General features: G+C 42.8%; 1 protein-coding gene across 2 annotated transcripts in view; it reads right to left on the bottom strand.

Moving 5' to 3' along the window:
• LOC135205638 (zinc finger protein 236-like) overlaps positions 1-12447 on the bottom strand; it is a 104306-nt gene that overhangs the window by 85989 nt on the left and 5870 nt on the right. For both annotated transcript variants that reach the window (XM_064236449.1, XM_064236450.1), the window contains exon 2: positions 4423-4548. In XM_064236449.1, coding sequence (XP_064092519.1) covers positions 4423-4524 — 102 coding nt within the window. In that variant the 5' untranslated portion in view covers positions 4525-4548. The remainder of the gene's footprint in view (positions 1-4422; positions 4549-12447) is intronic.

Here is a 12447-nt window from a genome sequence, read left to right as displayed (position 1 = left end):
ATCCTGATACCTAAATCGGTTTTCCGGTTCCTTGAACCTAAACCGATCGAGACTTCTGCTCGATTCGCGGCGTCTCAGAGGGCGCTTCGGGGAAGACAGCCTATAGGGCGAAAGGGCTCTTCTCTCAGGAGAACAACTCCTATCAGACGAGTCTCTCGACGAAGGCGATAAACGCCCTGGAGATCGTGAGGGTTCTCTCCTATACGAAGCGGGGCGCTTAGCGGAACTCTTAACAGGGAGCAAGACATCCTTCCTCCTTGTAGAGTCCTTAGCAAAAGAGCCTACGAGAGAAGCTAACTGCTCTTGCAGATTAACCAAAAACTTCTTCGTAGGATCCTGAAGAGAAGGCTCCTCCTGTTTAGTCTTCTTAGGTCCCGAAGGCCAATCCTCGGGAAAACGCTCTGGGCTGGAGTCAGCCGCGTCTCCTTTAGGAGCCTTCCAGGCTCTCTTCAAAGGGCGCGAAAGAGAGGCCGAACTCCATCCTCGTTTAGGAGAGGAAGAGTCTGAGGCCGAAAAACACTCCCTTAGGACGCCTTTTCTGCGGCAATCCGAGGCAGCCTGGGACTTAACAACAGGATCTGCCGAAGGGACGCCTGACCGTTGGGGATGTTCTGCATCCTCCCTGCGGCTTTCGACATTCCTCCTCCCCTGGTCCTGGGAGTTTGGAAGCGGTCTAGGCCTAGGAGCAATGAGGAACCGGTCAGACGCCCCCTCCACTGCACTGGGGACAACTGCAACAAGTCACTATCACCACTCTTACCTTGGTTTAGAGCTCGTAGCTGAGCTTGAAGTTTCTTAATTGAAGCTTTTTACATTTTCCCTCTCTGACGAAGAATCTTTGGATTCAGAACAGGGAGAAGCAGCTGAGGCTAAGGGAAAATTGTTAGAAGGAGAGTTAACTTCTTGTTCTAAGGAGCAAGATCTACTAGATGACCTAGCTGAAGCCTTTCTCACTCTATCTCTCTCAAGCTTCCTAACATATGATGATAATTCCTTCCATTCAAGCCTCCGTTAACAGGTTCTCGCATTCAACACAGGTGTTAATAAAAGAACATTCATTCTCCCTGCATTTAGCGCAAATACTATGAGGATCTAATGCCGATTTAGGCAGCCTAACCTTACAATCTTCCCTACTGCAAACTCTAAACATAGGTGAAGCCTTAGCGTCAGACATCGTGAAAGAGTAGTCAAAACCAAAGTCGAAAAACAGTCCACAATAAGCGTATGCCAAGCCAGAGAAAAAACAGAATACGTCACCAAAAAACCAATCCAAATTCTCGGCAAACGAGTTGAAATCCAAGATGGAGGAACGAACAATAGGTGTTGTCCGTTCAACCGACAGAGAAATTATGGCTTAGAAAACGGGAATAGTTCCAGACCCCGCCACCCAGCGGCGGGAATGGTGGATCACCTGACCTACCTGTCGCGTGTGCCGCGAGTTTTGAAATTCTGTCGGGACGACCGAGTCTATAGCTAAGTATATATCTGCTGGGTAAGTTACTTGTACAAAAATCCTATGTTTACATCGAGGACGACATAAACAGAATAAGGTTATCTGCCCAATTGTTCCTGGTGTTGTTGGTAGTGGGCGGTTATGTCACCAGAACTAAATAATCGAAACGTTGCTGTGCATTTTGAATTTAAGCCATTGTAATAGTTAAAAACTATAGCTATGCAATTACTACTTGTTAAGTTACTCATATAAAATACTTCTTTTCTCAGACACATCGAAGGACGAGTGGGGTACATACCTGCACACCAACATTTTTGAGATGGGAACTGTGCTGCTGGCTATGCAAAATTTCAAGATCAACTGATGGGACAACCAGGTGTGTTGATAAGCAACATCAAAACCATAGTCTTGAATGTCCACTAGTAAAAGGGAACAGTATCTCTCTCACTCTGCAGGTTGGCAAGGTAGGTCACAGGGATGTTGTGGTTCATACATCCATATGGAGTGAAGCTGTTCAAGGTTTGGGAAACACATGTGATTGACCTGATTAACATGCAGCTAAATAGGAAACTCCCACTGTTCTGCTTTCCAGTGCTGGACCCCTTGGACTGCATTGGAAGATGCCTTCCAACTCTCATGAGACAACCTCAGTGTCTGAGCTTTTCTGCTGTTCTGCCTAATCCACTGAGTAATCAATCAAGTGCTGGTCATTCCAGCCTCAGGATGACCCTTTTGGATCCTTGCTGGTCACAAACTGTGGGGTATCCTGATCTGATGGGCCTTCTCATAGAGGCCCAAGCTACTTCTGCAATAACATTAGCTAAGCACTACCAAGTTTATGGAGTCACTTCCACTTCACAGCTGGAAACTATCCAACATCTCATGAAAGAGAAAGACATTTTTCACAGCATTGCACAGATGTCAGGTAACATCATGGACCTATGGGGGCCTACTGCAGAAGTCTATCGTGCAAAGTTGGGTAACTTCTGTGACTGGTGTTGTCAGATGGGAATCTTTCTGGCTGGAGACACTGTTCAGCTGATTGTAGTTTCTAGTCTACCTCAACCACGACAAGTTCCTCTGTTTCTGCAATAAAGGACTATAAGTCAGCCCATTCCCAGCTCTTCTGGCTTAAAGGCTTGCATCTTTATGACATGGTTGAGGTTTCCTTAATGTTGAAGAGCTTTGGACAGACTTCCATGTCCACCAAACTCAAACCTATGGTGGCATGTGACTAGTCCTCTGTAGCCTCAACCACGGGCCATACAAGCCCATGAAAGTGGCCACAAATAGAGATGTTTGAGTTGGTCTTGCTGTCCTCAGCTTTGGGAAGAAGTAGAAAAACTGCTAACTCTCCTACATACTATGGAATTCAGGGTATGGGGATCCCTCTCATTCTTCTTCATTCCTGACTTTGTGGCAAACACTTAGGACCTGAGGACCTGTCAGGTTCTGACAAGAAATAAATTTTTTGATCCCATCCCTTTGGGACATTGTACAGTTGATGATGATAACCACGAAATGCTGTCATGCCCCGTGCAAGTTTAAAATATTATGGTATACTACCTGCAAAGGACTGATCACCTAAGCTCAAATGTTAACAAGTGTTCATTAATACCAGCATACCTAAGAATGAAGTATACCAGAACACTGTCTTGTTCCAGAAGTAACTCACAACAGTCATGTTCCAGCTTCTGGAAGTCATCAAATGGGGGTATGAGTCATCTAGTAAGTGGGGCAGCTCTATAGTGGGAGAGAAAAAAAGTTGAGGTTGCTCTGTCCCTTAGCATTCAGGAGGGTCATCTTTATGCCATAAGTACTGAGGGCAGGAGTCCAGTGGCGACACACCAGCTTTGCATCTTTCTGCCCAAGGGATGTAATCCACAAGTCCTTGAATACTTCTCCTTTGGACCTTTGGTTGTTACTTTACATGTTTTGTAGCTACGTAAGCTTCACTAGGTCAGAAAAGCATTTCCCCGAAGGTTTATGTTGGTTAAAGGTCAAATGAAAGAAGGATGAATTGTACCCTTTCCTTCTTTTTATCTTCCATCCAAGCACCAGAAGTTTGAATTTTGCTGGTAAGGCCAGATAAAGGTTAGTTGCTAACAGAGCTACTCTTGATTGTAATAACCTGAAAATGACTCCCTCCATCTCTCTTAAATAGAGGGGAGAAGGTGATAAGCACAGAATACTTATCTGGAATTGTGCAATAACATGCCACCTTCTGAGGTAGTGGTCTTGTAACACAAAGGACAGCATGCCACTCTTATCACAGAGCCCTGTCATCCTTGCCATCACATATGCCAGGATGTAAAGGTGGTTACAGATGTCATCCCTCTCCTGCTTACATATGTGACCAGGAAGCTGATATATCCATGAGGAAGATCAACACCAGTCATGATCCTTAGACAATACCTCCTGTCTATGGATTTTCTCCACATACAAGATGGAGGTTTTTATTCTCCTAGGAAGAAAAATAAAATCTGCATTCTACCTAAATACATAAACCTGCAGCCTTTCATCAAAATCCTACCTCTACCAATCCCCAAATTTGTATCTTATGCCAAAGGAAAGAGTGATGCCGTTTACTGAATGAGTAAGCATGTACCCCTACCCCTTCCCTACGCTGCTGGTTAGCTACCTTATTACCAATCTACTTTGACAGACCAGCCTTCACCCTACCTTATTACCAATCTACTTTGACAGAACAGCCTTCACCCAAGTTATAGTAACATAAAAGACTTCAGGTTTGTATACTATCTAGAAAGAAATACATACATTATCTTAAATTTACACAATTTCTAATGCAAAAAGGCACAAAGTCACATACTGTACTTGACTTGGATATACGAAAGAAGAGAGAATATCAAAACAGTCATGAAACAGGTAATCGAGGAATGAAGTTAAATACAAAGAAAGGGAGAGGAAGTATGCCGATATTTAAAACTGTAGTGACGGCTACAACTCACCTTTTCTCTTAAAGTAGCAAGCGTCTGTGTGAAGGCCGCACTGTGATTGTTCCAAGACAAGGAAAGCATCCCCTCTGTCATACGTGAGGACCCTTCTGCCATGATTGTAAAGTTGTAGGTATAAACCTGACAAAGTAAACAGAAACAACTTAAATATACCCACTAACTGTTCAAAAGTAATATTACATACAAGGATATAATGGTGCAATCCCTTCTTAGGTTGGAAGTTAAGGTCATATTTCAGGACCTGACAAGGCTTTCACACTTAGTTTACACTTTTGCTTCGCAACATTCTCTAACCTTCAATTTCATCGAAGGAAGTTACCTATTATTTAATTCTTATCTGTTACAAATGTCCTTCAATATCTAATTTGCTCTACCTAGGAATTAATATATTTTCATATATGTTAACCAAGGGGGAATTATTTCAGTTTTTAAGAAATTCGTCAGCTCATGGGCTCGAACCATGAAACCAAGAATTCAGGACATACAGTGACGTGCTTTACCAAAAAGGCTACCATGTGATAGTCTTGTGGGTAAAGCGCATCACTGTGCGTCTTGAATTCTTGGTTCCATGGTTCGAGCCCATGAGCCGACGAATTTCTTATCAACTAAAAATATTCCCTTTCGGTTAGTATACAGGAAAATATATTAATTCCAAGGTAGAGCGAATTAAATATTAAAGGACATTTGTAGCTTAGTGTTTGTATATATAAATCACAGTGCTGTGATAAAATTCATAAAACATAATTACTATTATAATTTTTTATATTTTGGCACACTTCAGTGGTATGTTGCTTATTCCATGAGAATGTGTACATGATAAAACTACTGTACTGAGCATTATACTGAATCACATATAATCATTTTGTTATATTATTACCCATTTTGTAGTTGCTGAAAAAAATAAACTCTTGAACAATAAGTTCACTTGCATGTACAGTAATAATCAAAACAAAGTAAGATGGAAAAGGACCTATATCCTTATCTATACTGTTCTGAAAGTCTAATCTAATTAAACTAAAATTCGTTCCTTGAAGAGGATACCTGTTGCACAGTGACTACATACTGTAATAGATTCCCTTCACCCGTGCATCTCATGTCCAGCACCAGTCCTTACGACGCTCCTGATTGGCTGTTAATAAGCCAATCACAGGCCTGGAAACGCTTGGTCTCTCTCAAGAGTTCACACAAGCAACATCTGCGCACATCCTGACCTCTTTAAAAAATTATAACTCTCCTTACATTACACCTCAGTTTTAACCGCCCCCCCAAAAAAAACTAGTATTTCCCAATTGCATCACTAAACATCAATGAGCCAATGATTTAGGAATTATGATATAAGAATTATGAAATCATAAATATCGTAAATATAATAAAAAGGAATAATGAGAGGGATATAGGAGTACCGACTGTAGCAAACGAGAAATCAATGGGATGAATAAATTTCCTCCAGAAGTTATCTAAGAAACGATTTTGAAGTCTTAATATTCTTTTTCCCCCATAAGACTTCTTCTATCGAGGGGGTCGTGATCATCATGATAATGTTATCGAGAAATCACGTGAGCAACACCTGACTACAAGAAGATAAGAGAGAGAGATTAATATTCTTAATCTTTTGCTTGTTATTTTCATATTGATAGCCCTACCTATAATTTTTTTGGGTGGCATTATCATCTATGACATTTATGCTACGAAACTGTATGAAACACATGACCTCTTGTAAGGAATGAAAGAATATATTTTATATTAAGAATTACATGTTCATTTCACTATAAATATTTCAGCATTAAGTTTACTGAAGTACATAACTCTTATATCATTATAATCCTTAAATCATTGGCTTGACGATGTTTAGTGTGAAATTGGGAAACACTCCTTTTCTGCAGGTAAAACTGAGGTGTAATGAAAGTTATAATGTTTGAAAGAGGTCGGGATGTACGTAGATGTTACTTGTGTGAACTCTCAAGAGAGACGAGTTTCCAGCCCTGTGATTGGCTTATCAACAGCCAATTAGGAGCGTCATAAGGAACGGCACTGGGCATGAGATGCACGGTTGATGTGAATCTATTATAGGTGTGCTGTCTAAGAAAAAAAAAAATAAAAAAATAAATAAATAAATAAATAAAACCTGCAGTGACCCTTTGCTTCATGCTGAACTTCTTGAACAGCTGTTTTCTTATGGTATTTATTTTGAGTCCCACCTCCCTAGATATGATGCAATCTACTCAGCAAGCTTTATACACCTTGCATTATTTGGCTGATTAAAACAGGATCATCTCCACATTCTAAATCTGTCAACTTTCTATTGTTACCCCAATCTAAACCTCTTTTAAATCTGACCACCTTTTTCATTATAATATCTATGTAGGGAAACACTGAATTTCGTACAGGAAAATACTTTACCAATACCTGACAACTAACTTTGTGTCTACTTAATGCATGGACAATTTCAATTTGCTCATTCAATAGGAATGCCACAGTGAAGTGGACAATGTCAAATTCCTTTTCATATTTAAAAAAAAAAAAAAAAAAAAACTTTCAAAAGGGGATTTTCAAATCTCATGCACTACACAGTAATTGTCTGACCACACATTACTGATCTTTAGAGGTCACCTTTCCTAAGACTAGCCTGTTAATTTCTAAAATACCTTTCACCTTTCTTTGGTAACTTAGTAGCTATCTAAAAGTTTTCTTTTCATATCATCAGGCTGTTTCCTCAATCCATATTTTGCAGAACTGTCATGTTAGTATAAGAGTCATTTCAGTTTTACCTATCTCTAGCAGTGATTCCATCACAACCAAGTGTTTTTCATATCATAAGTTTCTAAATACTGCTTCCACTTAAAAACTGCAAATTTTATTATAAGCATATCAAAATCTTGATCAATTTCTAGTATGTCACAGCCTAACTTAGAAGTGGCCTAGGATAAAAGGCAAAATGTACAACTCTGACAATGAAGGTGATCAAAATCTCTGGCATCTAAACAAGTACTGTATTGAGGGTATGTAGCACAGGTTAGTAAACGCTAACAAGGCAAATGCCACATAAAGCAACAGTTTAAGATAAGGGTCCTTCACCCTTCCTCTACTGAAACTTACAGTATTTCAATTTCCTCTGCTAGACTATGGTAGGTTTCTTTTGTATTTCATATAATCAACAAATTCAGTGACTACATACTGTAATAGATTCCCTTCACCCGTGCATCTCATGTCCAGCACCAGTCCTTACGACGCTCCTGATTGGCTGTTAATAAGCCAATCACAGGCCTGGAAACGCTTGGTCTCTCTCAAGAGTTCACACAAGCAACATCTGCGCACATCCTGACCTCTTTAAAAAATTATAACTCTCCTTACATTACACCTCAGTTTTAACCGCCCCCCCAAAAAAAACTAGTATTTCCCAATTGCATCACTAAACATCAATGAGCCAATGATTTAGGAATTATGATATAAGAATTATGAAATCATAAATATCGTAAATATAATAAAAAGGAATAATGAGAGGGATATAGGAGTACCGACTGTAGCAAACGAGAAATCAATGGGATGAATAAATTTCCTCCAGAAGTTATCTAAGAAACAATTTTGAAGTCTTAATATTCTTTTTCCCCCATAAGACTTCTTCTATCGAGGGGGTCGTGATCATCATGATAATGTTATCGAGAAATCACGTGAGCAACACCTGACTACAAGAAGATAAGAGAGAGAGATTAATATTCTTAATCTTTTGCTTGTTATTTTCATATTGATAGCCCTACCTATAAATTTTTTGGGTGGCATTATCATCTATGACATTTATGCTACGAAACTGTATGAAACACATGACCTCTTGTAAGGAATGAAAGAATATATTTTATATTAAGAATTACATGTTCATTTCACTATAAATATTTCAGCATTAAGTTTACTGAAGTACATAACTCTTATATCATTATAATCCTTAAATCATTGGCTTGACGATGTTTAGTGTGAAATTGGGAAACACTCCTTTTCTGCAGGTAAAAATGATATTGTAATGATACAATTAAGTTTGTTCATACTTACCTGGCAGATATATATATAGCTGTATTTTTCGAATCCGACAGAAATTTAAACACTTACGACACACGCAGTGGGAGTCAGGTGGTTAGTACCCATTCCCGCCGCTGGGAGGCGGGTATCAGGAATCATTCCCATTTTCTATTCATAATTTTTTATTTCCACTGTCTCCTGAGGGGAGGTGGGTGGGTACTTGATTATATATACTGCCAGGTAAGTATGAACAAACTTAATTGTATCATTACAATATCATTTGTTCATGAAACTTACCTGTCAGATATATATATAGCTGAATCCCACCTTTGGTGGTGGGAGTAGACAGAATAGAAGATTTTAGGAAACATATATATGCAGATAATTGATATCTTGATTCCTTACCTGTTAGCATAGCTGACTTCGAGGTTACTGCCGCGTAAGTCTGCTTGTGCTACTAGAGTTGCCAGCGGGTAGAGACCTATATAGCTGGTGCAACTCCAATGATCTGTCCCAACCAGGGGCGAGACCACGACGTGACTAGACCATAGACCATACAAATGAGGGCAACGAAGTAAAAACCAAACCACCTGGCGTAGCCTACCAAAGTATCCCACATAGACTAAGCTAATGGAAGGGAGATCCGCCGCAGGCGGTCAACCCCACAACCATAACACAAGTTAAAAACTCTCCTAAACCATTAAAGGATAGGATGAGCGCTACCTCCTGCCCCCCCCAAAACGTGTTCTGCAGCGACGTATGGTCCTAGCGAGTAACAATTTTCGTATGTTGCTTTCACCTCCCGCAGGTAGTGTGAAGCGAACACCGAATTGCTTCGCCAATAAGTGGCGCTCAAAATGTCTTTGATTGCCATATTCTTGTGAAAAGCCACCGAAGTAGCAATAGCCCTCAACTCGTGGGCTTTCACTTTCAGAAGCTCCATGTCACTTTCACCACACTTTTCATGGGCTTCCTTAACCGTACTTCTTAAGAAGAAACGCCAGTGCATTCTTCGACATCGGAAGATCTGGTTTTTTCACAGAGCACCACAAGTTCTCCGAAGAACCTCTGCATGCTCTAGTTCTCTGCAAATAAAACTTGAGAGCCCTGACAGGACACAGGACTCTCTCAGCTTCAGGTCCCACTAGCTCCGACAACCCCTTGATCTCGAACGTTCTCGGCCAAGGGTTGGAAGGGTTCTCGTTCTTTGCCAAGAACGTAGGACTTAAGGAACAAACTGCACTATGATCCTTGAACCCAATATGCTTGCTTATGACTTGAATTTCGCTAACCCTCTTCGCCGTCGCCAGAGCGGTTAGGAAAATAGTCTTCTTAGTAAGATTCCTAAGCGAGGCTAAATGGAGCGGTTCAAATTGACTCGACATGAGGAACTTCAGTACCACGTCTAAGTTCCACGATGGTACCTTAGGTTGGAGAACTTTCACAGTCTCAAATGATCTAATGAGATCATGAATGTCTTTATCATTCGCTAAGTCGAGTCCTCTATGTCTGAAGACCACAGAAAGCACGCTTCTGTAGCCTTTAATCGTGGGAACGGCTAGTTTCGCTTCTTTCCTAAGATGAAGAAGGAAATCTGCTATCTGGCTCACAGAGGTTGAGGTGGAGGAAATGCCCTTCCTTCTGCACCAACTTCTAAAGACAGCCCACTTTGATTGGTAAACTGCGACTGAGGAGGGCCTCCTTGCGTTGGCAATCGCCGTTGCCACAGGTCTTGAAAAACCCCTCGCTCTGGCCAACTTCTTGATAGTCTGAACGCAGTCAGACTCAGAGCGGGGAGGTTTTTGTGGTACCTCTCGAAGTGGGGCTGTCTGAGTAGATCTTTCCTTAGGGGCAGAGTCCTCGGAAAGTCTATTAGGAAGGACATCACCTCCGTGAACCAGTCGGCCGCTGGCCAGAAGGGGGCGATGAGGGTCATTCTCGCTCCTTCTGATGCAGCGAACTTCCTCATTACTCCCCGGAGATTGTTTTTGAATGGGGGAAAAGCGTAAACGTCTATCCCGACCAATTCCACAGTAGGGCGTCTACTGCCACTGCTCCCGGGTCCAGAACTGGGGAGCAATACAGCGGAAGTCTCTTCGTTCGGGAAGTTGCGAAAACGTCCACATGAGGACGTCCCCACAGCTTCCATAGCGCCTGGCATACTTCCTGATGAAGGGTCCATTCCGTCGGCAGAAGCTGTCCTTGCCGACTGAGAAGGTCCGCTCGCACGTTTTCCACGCCTGACACCAAACCTTGTCAGAATCGTGACGTTTTGCGCCTTCGCCCACATCAGGATATTCCTCGCGATGACGAACAGAGAATGAGAGTGAGTTCCCCCTGTTTCCTGAGGTATGCCAAGGCTGTGGTGTTGTCCGAGTTTATCTGAAACCACTTTGCTGGAGACTTCCTCCTCGAAGAACCTCAGAGCGAGGTAAACCGCTGAGAGTTCTTTTAGATTGATGTGCCAGGACACACCTGTTCCCCTCTCCAGGTGCCTGACATTCTCTCCCTCCCAGTGTTGCTCCCCAACCGGTGGAGGACGCGTCGGAGAACAACACTAGGTCGGGGTTCCGAAGCTTGAGCGAAAGACCTTCCGCAAGCTTCTTTGGATCCAAACCACCATTTGAGGTGCTTTTTCACTTCTTCCGTCAAAAGCAAGACCTCTTCTAGATCCTGTTTGCGTGACCAATTGCTTGAGAGGAAGAACTGAAGTGGTCGGAGGTGCAACCTTCCCAGAGAAACAAACTTCTCCAGTGAGGAAATGGTCCCCAGCAGACCCTATTCCATTCCCTCACCGAGCATGTTTCCTTCCCCAGAAAGGCCGACACTTTGTCCAGGCATTGAAGTTGTCGCCCCTGGGACGGAAAAGCCCGAAAAGCCACTGAGTCCATCTGAATCCCCAGATAGACTAAGGATTGAGAAGGAGTCAGATGCGACTTCTCGAGATTCACCAGAAGTCCCAGGGACTTCGCTAACGACAGAGTCGTGTGCAGGTCCTTCAGACACCTGTCTGGCGATGAGGCTCGAATAAGCCAGTCGTCTAGGTAGAGAGAGATCCTTATATCCGCAAGATGGAGCCACCTCGCAACGTTCTTCATAAGAACGGTGAACACCATCGGCGCCGTGCTGAGACCGAAGCAGATGCCCTGAATTGGAAAATCTTCCCTTTCAGGACAAACCGCAGGTATTTCCTTGAACGGGGATGGATGGGGACGTGAAAGTATGCGTCCTGAAGGTCTAACGAGACCATCCAATCCCCCGGTCTTAAAGCTGCAAGCACGGATTGAGGTGTCTCCATCTTGAACTTCTGCTTGGTAACGAAGCGATTCATACTGCTGACATCCAGAACGGGGCGCCACCCCCCTGACTGCTTCGGCACTAGGAACAGACGGTTGTAGAACCCCGGAGAACTCCGGTCGAAGACTTGTTCCACTGCCTGCTTCTCGATCATTTGATCTAATAGATCGTGAAGCACTGTCTGTTTTTCTCCCTGATACGAAGGAGACAAATCCTTTGGTGTCGAAGACAGCGGGGGTAACGACAGGAAAGGAATTCTGTACCCCTTCTTGACGATGTCCAGAGACCAAGCGTCGGCACCTCTCTCTTCCCAAGCTTCCGCGAAATGTAGAAGTCTGGCTCCTACCGGTGTCTGAAGGACTTCCCTCTCACTTCTTGCTCTTGGAAGGAGCGGAGTCTTGCCTCCTCTGAAAGAGCCTCTTCCTCGAGGGGCTGGCTTCGAGGAAGAAGCGGGTCGAAAGGGCTTCGACTTCTTCAAAGCAGAGGACCCAGAAGCCGAAGAAGTAGCAGGCTTCCTAGAAGACTGAGCCAGAAGGTCTTGAGTTGCTTTCCTCCTGGAGACTGGCTGCTATGTCCTTTACCATAGACTGGGGAAGAGTAGTTCTGAGAAAGGCGCGAAAAGAAGATCCGCTTTTTGCGCTGGTGAGACCGACTTTGCAGTGAAATTGCAAAAAAGTGCTCTTTTCTTAAGCAGTCCCGTGCTGAAATGAGCAG

The sequence above is a fragment of the Macrobrachium nipponense genome, chromosome 24 (assembly GCF_015104395.2).
Source record: "Macrobrachium nipponense isolate FS-2020 chromosome 24, ASM1510439v2, whole genome shotgun sequence".
Taxonomy (NCBI): domain Eukaryota; kingdom Metazoa; phylum Arthropoda; class Malacostraca; order Decapoda; family Palaemonidae; genus Macrobrachium; species Macrobrachium nipponense.
Note: the sequence above shows the minus strand (reverse complement) of the source record. Positions and strands in the feature narration are given on the sequence as shown.